This window comes from Somniosus microcephalus, unplaced genomic scaffold (genome assembly GCF_052327205.1).
Source record: "Somniosus microcephalus isolate GS21.2 unplaced genomic scaffold, FLI_Smic_1.0 unresolved_chr1, whole genome shotgun sequence".
Lineage (NCBI taxonomy): Eukaryota > Metazoa > Chordata > Chondrichthyes > Squaliformes > Somniosidae > Somniosus > Somniosus microcephalus.
The window spans coordinates 45,842,755-45,858,148 of NW_028225179.1; the positions used below are offsets into that span (position 1 = coordinate 45,842,755).

A 15,394-nucleotide genomic window follows, 5' to 3' on the forward strand; every position below is an offset into this window, starting at 1 on the left:
CAGCCTCCCCCAAGGGGATGGCTTATCGGGGACAAGGGCTACCCTTTGTGTACATGGCTCATGACCCCGCTCCGCGCGTCCAGGACCCCTGCTGAGGAGGCATACAACGAAAGCCATCAAGCCACAAGGAACATCATAGAGCAAACGATTGGCGTCCTCAAGCAACGGTTCCGCTGCCTGGATCGTTCCGGCGGATCTCTACAGTATTCGCCGGATAGAGTCCCCCAGTTCGTCGTCGTTTGCTGCATGCTGCACAACCTGGCTATCCGCAGGACTCAGGCACTGCCACCTCACGTTGGACCACCACCTCAGGAGGACGAGCAGGAGGACCATGAGGAGGAGGAGGAGGAGGAGGAGGAGTACCAGCCCAGGAGGGAGCCACAAGGTCCAAGGGCCGTCCGCCGGCGGCTTATTGAACGACACTTCTAGGCCCCCTGTCAGGGAATGACTTGTGGCAATGAACGCACCTGAATGCAGCCGCTCCGCAAGCCCTCAGCCGGTTAACGCAACAACCACTTGAAACATGACACATGGACAAGCTGAATAAATAAAAAGCTTTATTTAACAAATTCAGGGCCCTTCCCACATGAAACACAAAAACAGACAAGACCCCCAAAAAACAGTCAAAAACATATCTCACTCCCACAACCTGGGGAGGAATAACAAAACTTGTCCATCCAATTGGCCTTCATCCTCGGCCTTACCAAGACAAACCCCCCCATACAGAACACAAACACCCCCATATAAAAAAACATTTGGCAACACACTCTACTGGGTGTGCCGAGAGGGCGAGTCCTTGTGCAGGCTTCTCCGGCCCCTGCCCGACCTGCTGCTCCGCCTCAACCTGGGCCCTGTGGGTGTTGCAAGGCTGGGGGAAGGCTCCTGAGGGGCACAATGCGTGACGGCAGATGCCCTTGGGGGTCAGCCTAGACGAGGTCCGGCCCTGGAGGGGCCGGCTGCTGGCTGCTGCAGCTGTGGCTGGCCAGCATCAGTCTCTCCAGCAGCTCGTCGCACCTTGGCTGGGGGAGTGGCAGTGGCGGCTGCAGCAATGGGGGCAAGCTGGCTGATGCCAGGCGCTCGCTGGTCGCCAGAGACACTGGCAGTCGGCTGGGCTGGCACTGCAGCAAGCGCAGCAATCTGGTGAAGGCCAGACCGCTGTGCTGCAGCAGCGCGGCGGGTGCCCTGGCGATGCGTCCGTGACACAGTGAGTGTGGCAGCAGTGAGTGCCAGTACTGCCCTGGTCTGTGCCCGCATCAGACCAGCCAGTGTCTGCACGGCACCACTCATGAACTCTCGACTCGCGTCCTGTGCTGCCGCGAGTTGTTCGACACCCCTGGCCTGTGAGTCCCCGAAATCGGCCACACTATGAGCCAGGGACTCAATGGCCTGAGGCAACTGTCCCACAACCCCCATGAACTCGGTGTGGCGCCGCTCCGAATCCGCAGACATTTGATCAAGGAGGCGCACCTCCTGGGCGAGGACCGTCTCCGGACTGGAGGCCGGACTCTCCCTCTGGGGAGAAGGCCGCCGAGCTGGCCGACCCTTCCCGCGTGGCTGGATGCCACTGGGCCCAGCAACTGCCCTCCCCCGCAACACTTCCCCCCTCTGGGGAGAAGGCAGCCGTGCTGCCCGACCCTTCCCGCGTGGTTGCACGCCACTGGGCCCAGCAACTGCCCTCCCCTGCAACACTTCCCCCCTCTGGGGAGAAGGCAGCCATGCTGCCCGACCCTTCCCGCGTGGCTGGACGCCACTGGGCACAGGAGCTACACCCCCCTGCAACACTTCCCCCTGGCTCTCCTCCAGGCAAGACGTGTCCCCTCCATTGCCATCCCCTGGCGCGGATGAGGGTTCCCCCGATGTGCCACCTTCCTCTTGGTCCTCGTCGTCCTCCTCTTCCGAGGGACTGACACTCACGACTTCAGGGACCTCCTCCTCACCAGCTGAAAGCAGGAAGGCGCAAGAGTAGCTTTAGAGTGAGGACAGGGCGTCAGCGAGGGAGGCATGAGTGGTGGCATTATGCGCATTGGTGGGACAGTGGCAAAGGATGTAGATCTGAAGCACAAGGGGAATGAGAGAGGTCCAAACGGTCATGTCCTTACCATTGGGGCCCAGCACAGGGTCGGCATCTCCAATAGCAACGGGGCCAATCACCCGGGCACGCATGAGTCGAGCCACGCGCTCCTCCAGGTCACTGAGCTCCTGGAGCTGGACACGGCCTCCCCCGGTGACAGTCCGGCTCTTCAGATTCTGCGCCAGCTTGGCCTGCAAGAGAAAGGACGGCCTCTAAGTACAGTGTGGTGCCCTGTTGTTGTGTGCACTGCCTCCCATGGTCGAATAGCTTGGCCAGTGTGTCAAGTGCAGAAAGTGCTACTGATGATCATGCCAGTGCCATAGCTGCTGGAGGAGGGCTGGCCATTAGGCCTTTGAGGTCCCTTTGCCCATAATGTGAGGTGCACATGCAAGGATGAGGAGGACACTGGAAAGGGTACTCACCCTGACCAACCGAGTGAGGTCGTTGAACTTCTTGCGGCATTGGTCACCAGTCCTGGGGACATCGCTGTTGGCTGTGACCCTCTGGGCGATTTCCCTCCAGGCTCTCCTGTACAGCCTCTTGGGAGCCTTCTTGCCACTGTCCGGGCACAAGATCTCTCTTTTCTTCTCCAAACCCCTAAGCAGCACCCTCAAAGCATGCTCTGAGAAGCGCTGCGCTCGTTCACGGGCCTTCTGCATGGCTTCAGGCGCTATTTGGGTCCAGCAGCAGTGTTCAGGCCTAGCTGGAGGGCTGCAGTATCCAGGGCGTGGCAGCAGACCAAGTCGACCCTTCCCCCTTTAAGAGCTGGCCGGCGTCAGGGTGTCTGCTGTCAATCAAAACATGACCGCACCTGCGCTGCGCCCGGCCTCGGCGTTATCAGTCCGCACCGCCGGCTTAGCGCCTAAAGATAGGAGTGCAACGCCAGTTTCAGCGCTCGCCCAAACTCCTTGGCCAAAGCTACTGAATATCAGCGAAGTGGCCTCCACTTTCCGGCGGGCGCTAACTTTAGCGCCCGCCCGACTTTACCGCCCCAAAAGTGGCTATACTGAATTTCTAGGCCGCCGTCTTTTGGATGAAGCCTTAAACCAAAGGCCCCTTCTGCTCTCTCGGGTTGACGTTAACGATCCCATGGCACTATTCCGAAAAAGAGCTCGGGGGGAGTTCTCCCCAGTGTGCTGGGGCCAAAATGTATCCCTCAATCAACATCTCTAAAATCAGACGATCTGGTCATTATCACATTGCTGTTTGTGGGAGCTTGCTGTGCGCAAATTGGCTGCCGCGTTTCCCACAGTACAACAGTGTGCACGCTTAAAAAAAAAGTACTTCATTGGCTGCGAAGAGCTTTGGGACCTCCGGGGGTCGTCAAAGGCGCTATAGAAAGGCAGGTCATTCTTTCTTGGATGTTCTTGCCATGGAGGGAGTGCAGCGAAGTTTCACCAGGCTGATACCTGGGATGGCAGGAATGACGTATGAGGAGAGATTGGGTCGATTGGGCTTATATTTGCTGGAGTTTAGAAGAATGAGGGGATCTCATTGAAACTTATAAAATTCTAACAGGACTAGACAGACTAGATGCAGGAAGGATGTTCCCGATGGCGGGGGAGTCCAGAACCAGGGGTCACAGTCTAAGGATAAGGGGTAGGTCATTTAGGACAGAGATGAGGAGGAATTCCTTCACCCGGAGAGTGGTGAACCTGTGGAATTCTCTACCACAGAAGGCAGTTGAGGCCAATTCATTAAATATATTCAAGAAGGAGTTGGATATATTTCTTAAGGCTAAAGGGATCAAGGGATATGGGGAGAAGGCAGGGACAGGGTACTGAATTTGGATGATCAGCCATGATCTCATTGAATGGCGGAGCAGGCTCGAGGGGCCGAATGGCCGACTCCTGCTCCTATCTTCTATGTTTCTATGTTTCTATTGTTGGGTATCACAGGCTATGAAGCAAAGGCAGGTAAATGCAGTTGATCTCTGGAGGGCTACGGGCTCGAGGGGCTGAATGGCCTCCCACCCCCGCACTGTTCACCTGTCCTATTTAGAAAGAGGCGACTGCGCCACCCGTTGGGTGTGCCTAGATACTGCAACTGCCTTCTGCTGTTACTACGCGTTTTTAGCAACCGCAGTATTTTGCTATCATATTAGTGTTCGTTTCACTGCCACCTCTCATCCAGGAATGCCCACCTTGAAGAAGTTCTGCTCTTCTCTCCGACGGGATTTCCGTTTGTCTCTTCAACCTTGTTCTCCTATTGCCTTGAATATCTCTTAATGCCTCTTTCCTTCTCCTGCCTTCCATCCTATCACAGACCATCCCTTTTGTTCTTTCACCCCCTCCCCCATTTCCCAGCCCCCTAAACTTGCTTTTAAATCTGCTCCTTTTCCTGCTTGTTTCCAGTTCTGACGTAAGGTCTTCGGCCTGAAACGTTAAATCTGGGATGGCAGGAATGACGTATGAAGAGAGATTGCATCGATTGGGCTTATACTCGCTGGAGTTTAGAAGGATGAGAGGGGATCTCATTGAAACTTATAAAATTCTAACAGGACTAGACAGACTAGATGCAGGAAGGATGTTCCCGATGGCCGGGGAGTCCAGACCCAGGGGTCATAGTCTAAGGATAAGGGGTAAACCATTTAGGGCAGAGATGAGGAGGAATTTCTTCACCCAGAGAGTGGTGAACCTGTGGAATTCTCTACCACAGAAGGCAGTAGAGGCCAATTCATTAAATATATTCAAGAAGGAGTTGGATATATTTTTTAAGGCTGAAGGGATCAAGGGATATGGGGAGAAAGCAGGGACAGGGTACTGAGTTTGGATGATCAGCCATGATCGCATTGAATGGCGGAGCAGGCTCGAGGGGCCGAATGGCCTACTCCTGCTCCTATCTTCTATGTTTCTATGTTTCTATGTTTCTCTCTCCATGAATGCTGCCTGGCCTGCTGAGTTTTTCCAGCGTTTTCTGTTGTTATTTCAGATTTCCATCCTCCGCAGTATTTTGCTATGATATTGCTATTCAGTTGTCTTGATCTCCCCCACTGTTGGGACTGAGTCCCGCTCATGCATACACAGCAGAAAAGGGCTCGTTCCCCATCGGCACCCCGGCTTCTGAAATCACCTTTTCATTATGTTTTTTCACAGAATGCGAAAAGGGAATGTTCTGGAACTTCGACACCCAGCGTTGCATTTCCTGCGAGATCTGCAAATCAAAACCAAACACGCCTCAGTGTTCCATCTGCCGATTTGAAGGTGAGAGTCCCTGGGAGAGAGAGGGGGACTGAGAGATGCCAGTCAGTGTACAGATATCTCCCTGAGAGAGAGGGGACTGGGAGATACCAGTCAGTGTACTGATATCTCCCTGAGAGAGAGTGACTGAGAGACACCAGTCATTGTACAGATATCTCCCTGAGGGAGAGAGGGCTGAGAGACACCAGTCAGTGTACAGATATCTCCCTGAGAGAGAGTGACTGAGAGACACCAGTCAGTGTACAGATATCTCCCTGAGAGAGAGGGACTGAGAGACACCAGTCAGTGTACAGATATCTCCCTGAGAGAGAGTGACTGAGAGCCACCAGTCAGTGTACAGATATCTGCCTGAGGGAGATGGACTGAGAGACACCAGCCAGTGTACAGATATCTCCCCAAGAGAGAGGGACTGAGAGACACCAGTCATTGTACAGATATCTCCCTGAGGGAGAGAGGGCTGAGAGCCACCAGTCAGTGTACAGATATCTCCCTGAGGGAGAGGGACTGAGAGACACCAGTCAGTGTACAGATATCTCCCTGAGAGAGAGGGGCTGAGAGAAACCAGTCAGTGTACAGATATCTCCCTGAGAGAGAGGGACTGAGAGACACCAGTCAGTGTACAGATATCTCCCTGAGGGAGAGGGGCTGAGAGACACCAGTCAGTGTACAGATATCTCCCTGAGGGAGAGGGGCTGAGAGACACCAGTCAGTGTACAGATATCTCCCTGAGAGAGAGGGGCTGAGAGACACCAGCCAGTGTACAGATATTTCCCTGAGAGAGAGAGGGACTGAGAGACACCAGTCAGTGTACAGGCATATCCCTGAGAGAGAGGGACTGTGAGACACCAGTCAGTGTACTGCCCGACCCCGACATTTGGCCCCATAATCCAAGCCCCACACTCCCTGCTTACCATTACTGTGGGAGTGCAGATCTGTCGGAGGGGCAGTTCTGACGGAGTGCCACACTGTCGGAGGGGCAGTTTTGACAGAGCGCCACACTGTCGGAGGGGCAGTACTAAGGGAGCGCTGCACTGTCGGAGGGGCAGTACAGAGGGAGCGCTGCACTGTCGGAGGGGCAGTACAGTGGGAGCGCTGCACTGTCGGAGGGGCAGTACAGAGGGAGTGCTGCACTGTCAGAGGGGCAGTACTGAGGGTGCGCTGCAATGTCGGAGGGGCAGTTTTGACGGAGCGCCACACTGTCGGAGGGGCAGTACTGAGGGAGCGCCGCACTGTCGGAGGGGCAGTACTGAGGGAGCACTGCACTGTCGGCGGGGCAGTACAGAGGGAGCGCTGCACTGTCAGAGGGGCAGTACTGAGGGAGCGCTGCACTGTCGGAGGGGCAGTACTGAGGGAGCGCTGCACTGTCGGAGGGGCAGTACTGAGGGAGCACCGCAATGTCGGAGGGGCAGTACTGAGGGAGCGCTGCACTGTCGGAGGGGCAGTACTGAGGGAGCGCTGCACTGTCGGAGGGGCAGTACTGAGGGAGCGCTGCACTGTCGGAGGGGCAGTACTGAGGGAGCGCCGCACTGTCGGAGGGGCAGTACTGAGGGAGCGCTGCACTGTCGGAGGGGCAGTACTGAGGGAGTGCCGCACTGTCAGATTAAATTGTACCATTTAGCTTAAGTAGTGCCTTGTTGATTGGTTATTAATTTCTCCTTCAGGAGTTACTTCGACCCCAAAACCTCCCCAGGAAACGGATATTTCAGTGTGGATGTGGGTCCTCATCGCCACGGTGACAGTTATAGTGCCGCTGGCTGTGGGAGTGGCCTGGTACAAATCAAAGGAATTCGAACCGTCCGAGGTGGCAAGTGCGTGATTTACTGATTCGGCCCATGGTTCAAGCCCTGAGTTAATCGCCTTACGAGCCCCTGCCCATCAGGGACCCCTTTTAAAGAGGGAGTCTCACCATCAGGGACCCCTTTTAAAGAGGGAGTCTCACCATCAGGGACCCCTTTTAAAGAGAGAGTCTCACCATCAGGGACTCCTTTTAAAGAGGGAGACTCACCATCAGGGACCCCTTTTAAAGAGGGAGACTCACCATCAGGGACCCCTTTTAAAGAGGGAGACTCACCATCAGGGACCCCTTTTAAAGAGAGAGTCTCACCATCAGGGACCCCACATCAGTTGTGGGCAAAATGATGGAGTCCATCATTAAGGATGAAATAGCGGAGCACTTAGCAAATGGGGACAGGATAGGACAGAGTCAACATGGATTTACAAAGGGTAAATCGTGCTTGACTAATCTATTGGAATTTTTTGAGGGAGTAACTGGTAGAATAGATGGGGGAGAGCCAGTAGATGTGGTGTACCTGGACTTCCAAAAGGCCTTCGATAAGGTCCCACATAAAAGATTAGCATGGAAAATTGAGGCTCATGGGATAAAGGGGAAAGTTTTGGCGTGGATAGGGAACTGGCTGTCAGATAGAAAACAGAGAGTTGGAATAAACGTCTCATTTTCTGAATGGCAGGCAGTAACAAGTGGGGTACCACAGGGATCTGTCCTGGGCCCCCAGCTGTTCACAATTTACATTAATGACCTGGATCAGGGAGTCGGATGCAGCATTTCCAAATTTGCAGACGACACTAAACTAGGAGGTGGGGTGGGCTCAGAGGAAGAGACCAGGAAGCTCCAGAGCGATTTGGACAGACTGGGCGATTGGGCGGATAAATGGCAGATGCACTATAATGTGGACAAGTGCGAAGTTATCCACCTTGGGTGCAGGAACGGGAGGGCAAATTATTATTTAAATGGCAACAGATTGGGAGAGGGGGAAGTACAGAGAGACCTGGGTGTTCTTGTACACCAGTCACTGAAGGCGAGCATGCAGGTGCAACAGGCGGTCAAGAAGGCAAACGGTATGCTGGCCTTCATAGCAAAAGGGTTAGAATACAGGAACAGGGATACCTTGCTGCAGCTGTACAGGGCACTGGTGAGACCACACCTCGAGTACTGTGTACAGTTTTGGTCGCCTCATCTGAGGAAGGATGTTCTTGCCATGGAGGGGGTGCAGCGGCGATTCACCAGGCTGATACCAGGAATGGCGGGAATGACCTATGAGGAGAGACTATGTAGTTTAGGGATGTACACACTGGAGTTTAGAAGATTGAGAGGGGACCTCATAGAAGTGTATAAAATTCTGACAGGTCTAGACAGACTGGATGCAGAAGGAATGTTTCCCTTGGCGGGTGAGAACAGAACTAGAGGACATAATTTAAGGATAAGGGCTAAACCATTTAGGACAGAGATGAGGGGGAATTTCTTCACTCAGAGAGTGGTGAACCTGTGGAACTCATTGCCACAGAGGGCAGTGTACGCCAGCTCATTAAATATATTTAAGAGGGAATTAGATATATTTCTACGGGCAAAAGGGGTTAAGGGTTACGGAGAGAAGGCGGGGACGGGATACTGAATTAAAGGATCAGCCATGATCTCATTAAATGGCGGAGCAGGCACGAAGGGCCGAATGGCCTACTCCTGCTCCTATCTTCTATGTATCTATGTATCTATGTAAAGAGAGAGTCTCACCATCAGAGACCCCCCTTTTAAAAGCGAGAATCTCGGACATTAACCACCTAACGGAGTAATGTTTCTTTGGACCCACAGAGCCCGTGCAGGAGATCGGGATAGGCGAAGTGGCAGAGCACCAGATGCTGACCTCCGACTGACGGTGAGTGACCATTGATGGCCAGGTCGGGGGAGGGGATTGGGGGGGCGGGGGCTGGAAACAGGAACCCGAAAATTTGACTTGTCCCCGATTTCTGCTTTGCCCCGGGGGGTGAGCAGATCTCGGCCTCAGCACCGATTTCGAAAGACTCGCTGCAACAGCTTAAAGAGCCGCAGCAGGCCATCTTTCGAATGAGACGTTAAACCGAGGCCCCGTCTGCCCTCTCAGGTGGACGTAAAAGATCCCACAGCCACTATTTCGAAGAAGAGCCGGTGGAGTTCTCCCCGGTGTCCTGGGGCCAATATTTATCCCTCAACCAACATCAGGAAACCAGATGATCTGGTCATTAGCACGTTGCTGTTTGTGGGAACTTGCTGTGCGCAAATTGGCTGCCGCATTTTCCTGCATCACAACAGTGACTGCACTTCAAAAAGTGCTTCATTGGCTGCGAAGCACTTTTGGATGTCGTGAGGTTATGAAAGGTGCTATACAAATGCGAATTCAAATTCAAATTCTGCTGCTGTTTTTTGCTCCCCAGGACCGAGAGATCTTTCCCAAAGAGATGCTTGAGGGAGCCACGAGGAGTTCAGCGATTCTGGGGCGACTGTAATTTTGGAGAGGTTGACCTTACTGTGGAACGTGACACTAACCGAACCCTGCACTCGGAAATAAGATCGTTCTCATCGACGCCTTGCGGATCAGAGGATTCTACGAACAGTCTGTAGGCATCCAGATCAAGTCATTGGCACTTGGACCTGAACGGTTAAATCATCAGGACTAGAGCATGGACAAGGGACTGTTTCTGCGACCGAGTGTCACAAGTGCGTTAGATACACTGTTATTTCCCCCTCTGAGACCGGGTGTCAATGTGTGTTAGATACAATGTCCTTTCCCCCTCTGGGACCGGGTGTCACAGTGCATTAGATACACTGTCCTTTCCCCCTCTGGGACCGGGTGTCACAGTGCGTTAGATACACTGTCCTTTCCCCCTCTGGGACCGGGTGTCACAGTGTGTTAGATACACTGTCCTTACCCCCTCTGGGACCGGGTGTCACCGTGTGTTAGATACACTGTCCTTTCCCCCTCTGGGACCAGGAGTCACAGTGCGTTAGATACACTGTCCTTTCCCCCTCTGGGACCGGGTGTCACAGTGCGTTAGATTCACTGTCCTTTCCCCCTCTGGGACCAGGAGTCACAGTGCGTTAGATACAATGTCCTTTCCCCTCTGGGACCGGGTGTCACAGTGCGTTAAATACACTGTCCTTTCCCCCTCTGGGACCGGGTGTCTCAGTGCGTTAGATACACTGTCCTTTCCCCCTCTGGAATCGGGTGTCACAGTGCGTTAGGTACACTCTCCTTTCCCCCTTTGGGACCGGGTGTCACAGTGTGTTAGATACACTCTCCTTTCCTCCTCTGTGAGCGGGTGTCCCAGTGCGTTAGATACACTGTCCTTTCCCCCTCTGGGACCGGGTGTCACAAGTGCGTTAGATACACTCTCCTTTCCCCCTCTGGGACCGGGTGTCACAGTGCGTTAGATACACTGTCCTTTCCCCCTCTGGGACCGGGTGTCACAGTGCGTTAGATTCACTGTTGTTTCCACCTCTGGGACCGGGTGTCACAGTGTGTTAGATACACTGTCCTTTCCCCCTCTGGGACCGGGTGTCACAGTGCGTAAGATACACTGTCCTTTCTCCCTCTGGGACCGGGTGTCACAGTGCGTTAGATACACTGTCCTTTCCCCCTCTGGGACTGGGTGTCACAGTGCGTTAGATACACTGTCCTTTCCCCCTCTGGGACCGGGTGTCACAAGTGCCTTAGGTACACTGTCCTTTCTCGCTCTGGGACCGGGTGTCACAGTGTGTTAGATACACTGTCCTTTTCCCTCTGGGACCGGGTGTCACAGTGCGTTAGATACACTGTCCTTTCCCCCTCTGGGACCGGGTGTCACAGAGCGTTAGATACACTGTCCTTTCCCCCTCTGGGACCGGGTGTCACAGTGCGTTAGCTACACTGTCCTTTCCCCCTCTGGGACCGGGTGTCACAGTGCGTTAGATACGCTGTCCTTTCCCTCTCTGGGACCGGGTGTCACGGTGTGTTAGATACAATGTCATTTCCCCCTCTGGGACCGGGTGTCACAGTGCGTTAGATACACTGTCCTTTCCCCCCTCTGGGATCGGGTGTCAAAATGCGTTAGATACACTGTCCTTTCCCCCTCTGGGACTGGGTGTCACAGTGCGTTAGATACACTGTCTTTTCCCTCTCTGGGACCGGATGTTCAGAGTGTTATATACACTGTCCTTTTTCCCTTTGGGATCGGCTGTTACTGTATGTTAAATGTACTGTCCTCACCCATCTTGGAGTGTAGAAAAAGCTTTACGCTGCATCTAACCTCTGCCATATCTCCCCTGGGAATGTTTGACTGGACAGTGTAGAGGGAGCTTTACTCTATCTAACCCCGTGATGTACCTGCCCTGGGAGTGTTTGATGGGACAGTGTAGAGCGAACTTTACTCTGTATCTAACCCAGGCTGTACCTGCTCTGGGAGTGTTTGATGGGACAGTGTAGAGGGAGCTTTACTCTGTATCTAACACCGTGCTGTACCTGCCCTGGGAGTGTTTGATGGGACAGTGTAGAGGGAGCTTTACTCTGTATCTAACCTGTGCTGTACCTGCCCTGGGAGTGTTTGATGGGACAGTGTAGAGCGAACTTTACTCTGTATCTAACCCGTGCTGTACCTGTCCTGGGAGTGTTTGATGGGACAGTGTAGAGCGAACTTTACTCTGTGTCTAACCCAGGCTGTACCTGCCCTGGAAGTGTTTGATGGGACAGTGTAGATGGAGCTTTATTCTGTATCTAACCTGAGCTGTTCCTGCCCTGGGAGTGTTTGATGGGATTGTGTAGAAGGAGCTTTACTCTATATCTAACCAATGCTGTACCTGCCCTAGGAGTGTTTGATGGGACAGTGTAGATGGAGCTTTACTCTGTATCTAACCCGTGCTGTACCTGCCCTGGGAGTGTTTGATGGGACAGTGTAGATGGAGCTTTACTCTGTATCTAACCTGAATTTGGTTTCCCAAGTGTTTGGCCTCATTTTTATATTTTGATGTGTGATAAATGAAGTGTGTTACATGTTGAGATGTTTATTTATAATTTTAAATAAAAACTTTGATGATATACCTTTGTATTTATCTTGCTTAGATGAAAATGAAATTAAATGAGGAGACCAAACGCAAATTGGGTGACCACTTTGCGGAACACCTCCGTTTAGTCCGTAAGGGTGACCCTGGGCTTCCGGTCGCCTGTCATTTTAATTCACCGCTCCACTCCCTCTCAGACCTCACTGTCCTCGGCCTATTACACTGTTCCAACAAAGCTCAACGTAAGCTCGAGGAGCAGCACCTCATCTTTCGATTCGGCACATTACAGCCTCGAGTTCAACAATTTCAGACTTTAACTCTGCCCCTTTCATTTTTTTTCTCTCTCTCACATGGCAGCTGTCGATGATTCTGCCATTGCCATTTACACTTCATCTAGAGTCGTCTTTTGTTTCTTAACTTGTCCCATTACCATCTCCTTTTGCCTCGCACCATCATCCCTTTTGTCTCTTAATCTCTCCTCTTCCACCACATCACAGACCTTCCCTTTTGTTCTTTCCTCCCCTCCCCCCTCTCCCTGCCCCGACACTCGCTTAAATACCTGTTCCATCTCCTGCTTTTTCCAGTTCTGACGAAGGGTCATCGACCTGAAACGTTAACTGTGGTGTCCGTGTGTTGATAAAGACACTGAAGACAGGAGTTGGTTCATAGGTATTTACTAAGCAAGTCTGGGGAGGGGGGTTCTAAAGGATATACACAATACACAGGCTTATATAGCCCAAGTGGCAATTACCGGCATTACGCACACCTGGGGCTCTTAAAGGCACATACACAAGGGGCCAGAAATTCCAGGCCAGAAGCATGAGTACGGTCGGCTTACTCACGCTTCTGGCCGTTGGAAATGCCGGCGTTCAGCATGAACAGCGCATGCGGGGAACGCCGGCATTTCCAGACCTCGAGCGCGTGCGACTGCACAGGCAGCGCTTGCGCAGTGAACTTCGTGGATTTCATTCATGAAATCCGTGAGGTTAAGTCCTTAGAAGTTACACTGAAAAAAAGCAAGTGTAAAGTGGTTCATTGGCTGCGGAGGAAGATATATTTTATCGTGGAGCTTTTGAAATGCAATATTTTTGTTTGGGAAAGGGAGGGAAGTTATTTTAAGAAATTTTAAGTAAGTTTTAAAGTTAAAATTTTTTTTTTTTTTTAAAGGGTTTTCAGAACGGTAGGTAGAAGGAGCAATTGTGGCTGTGTGAATGGAATGTGAGAATGAGTTATGTATGTATGTCCACATATATTCCTTTACGTATATGTATGTATGTTTTATATTCCTTTACTATGAATGTATGTTTTTAATTATGATTTTCCAATAAGTTACTTTCTCTGAAAGTCATAATTAAATAATACATTCATACACATAAGTAAAGGAATATATACATAACACGCAAAGGAATATATACAGACATACATACTTTCAGAAGCTCCACGATAAGAAATATCTTCCTCCGCAGCCTCTGTAGCAACTGTACCCATGCTTTTTTCATGTGTAAGTTGTAATGACTGGACCTCACTGAAAGCATTAATGAAAGCGGCGAATTATACTGCGCACGTGCTGCATGTGCAGTCGCACGCGTTCTGCCTCTGAACCTCTTCGTTCAGAGGACAGGAAATGCCGGTTTTCCCCACATGCACTGTGCATGCTGAAAACCAGCATTTCATCCGGCCAGATGCGTAAGTACCCCGACCATACTAGCGCATTTGGAAGGGAATTATTGGGCCAACATTTTACATGTCAATAAAATAAAAAATTTAACACTTGCACGACTTGCCCCCTCGCATCTGCGACTGAGGGTCCAAGGAGGTGCATTGCGCAAGAGGTCATCATCGGACGTATCCTCACACTGTTCCCTTTGGGGAACTGTATGAAGTGGTGGAAAGATTTATGGCCGTGATTAACGCTCATTCCGTGACCGTAACCATCTTTGAACCAGCCATTAGGGTGGTTAGTCCTATGGCGGGAGGGTTTTACGGGCTCCCACAACCCATCTGAGGCGGGGGGGGCCACCAACACCCACGGACGCAAGTATCCCGCTGGATGTCCACCCAGAATTTAAAGTTGGAGCTCCGACTCCACTTGCCGGGACTGTCTGGAGTGGGGTTCAAAACCCTACTCCTTCTGGCCCAGCGGCGGGGATGCTTACTGCTACGCAAAAGGCCCACTCCGCACAAAAGGTGACACCCATACGTTTCCTGCGCCTTTTCCCTCCCCGTGACTGGAGCCCTATGCTGCCATTTCACGTTGCTAATCGGATTGGGCGTTTGTCATAGCGGTAGGATCCCCGCCGCTGGGCCAGATCAGGGTAGGGTTTCGAACCCCGCTCCAGACAGTCCCGGCAAGTGGAGTCGGAGCTCCGGCTCTAAATTCTGGGTTGACATCCAGTGGGATATTTGCGTCCGTGGGTGTGGGTGGCCCCCCCTCCTTGTATAGCTTGTGGGAGCCCGTAAAACCCTCCCGCCTTAGGACTAACCGCCCTAATGGCTGGTTCAAAGATGGTTACGGTCACGGAATGAGCGTTAATCATGGCCATAAATCCCTCCACCACTTCATACAGTTCCCCAAAGGGAACAGTGTGAAGACACGTATGACGACTGATGTAAGAAAAAGGAGGCTTACCATCAAGTAACTTTAAACTAAGCTTTAAGTAACTTATAAACACACTATATACAAGAGAGGTCTTTACCATGCCTCTGGTAGAAGCCTCTTACAATACTGAACAGACCAGTATTTATACCAGTCCAACAGGAAGTGACACATGACAGGAAGTGAGGTATGTACACAGTTCATAGTTCATAGTTCACAGTTCACAGGAAGTGATGACATAACTTCCCGGAAGTTATTATTTTTATCACATTCTTCCCTCCTGCAGGTTTAGGAGGCTGTGGTCTACCTTTTGGTCCGCAGCCGCCGAACAAGGAAGAGTCGCACCCGTTTGGATTCCCGTCGTAGAGGGTCGCTGGTCCGCTTACATGCGGTTGGCCATTGGCCAGAGTCCATGTGGCCTGGATTGCCCTGTGAAGGGTCGGGGAGATCATGGCTTCGAGTACGAGCCCCAATAGGTTCAAAGTCAGACTGCCTCTGTTCAGAGGGAGGTGCAGAGCTGGTCTGTGGCGGACCAGTACTTTCATGCACGGTACTGGGAGGGTCGCAACCTTGAGCACGGGGTTCTACCGGCACCAAGCTAGTTGGTGTCCGATCAGGATCCTGGAGAGGGGTACCCGATAGGTCCCAAGAGTTTCCTGGTGAAATGCCATCACCCGATGTCCCACTAGGTCCTGGTGGGCAGGGAGCCAGATCCCGTAATGATA

At 52.2% G+C, this 15,394-nt stretch overlaps 1 protein-coding gene across 1 annotated transcript in view; it reads left to right on the forward strand.

Annotated features, from left to right (window-relative positions):
• The window catches only part of LOC147094897 (uncharacterized), a 28,179-nt gene extending 16,069 nt beyond the window's left edge, over window positions 1–12,110 (forward strand). Inside the window, exons 3-6 of the mRNA XM_085974525.1 lie at window positions 5,167–5,274; window positions 6,933–7,079; window positions 8,876–8,939; window positions 9,475–12,110. Of these exons, the coding sequence (XP_085830651.1) occupies window positions 5,167–5,274; window positions 6,933–7,079; window positions 8,876–8,937 (317 nt within the window). The 3' untranslated portion in view covers window positions 8,938–8,939; window positions 9,475–12,110. The remainder of the gene's footprint in view (window positions 1–5,166; window positions 5,275–6,932; window positions 7,080–8,875; window positions 8,940–9,474) is intronic.
• The last annotated feature ends 3,284 nt before the right edge of the window (window positions 12,111–15,394 follow it).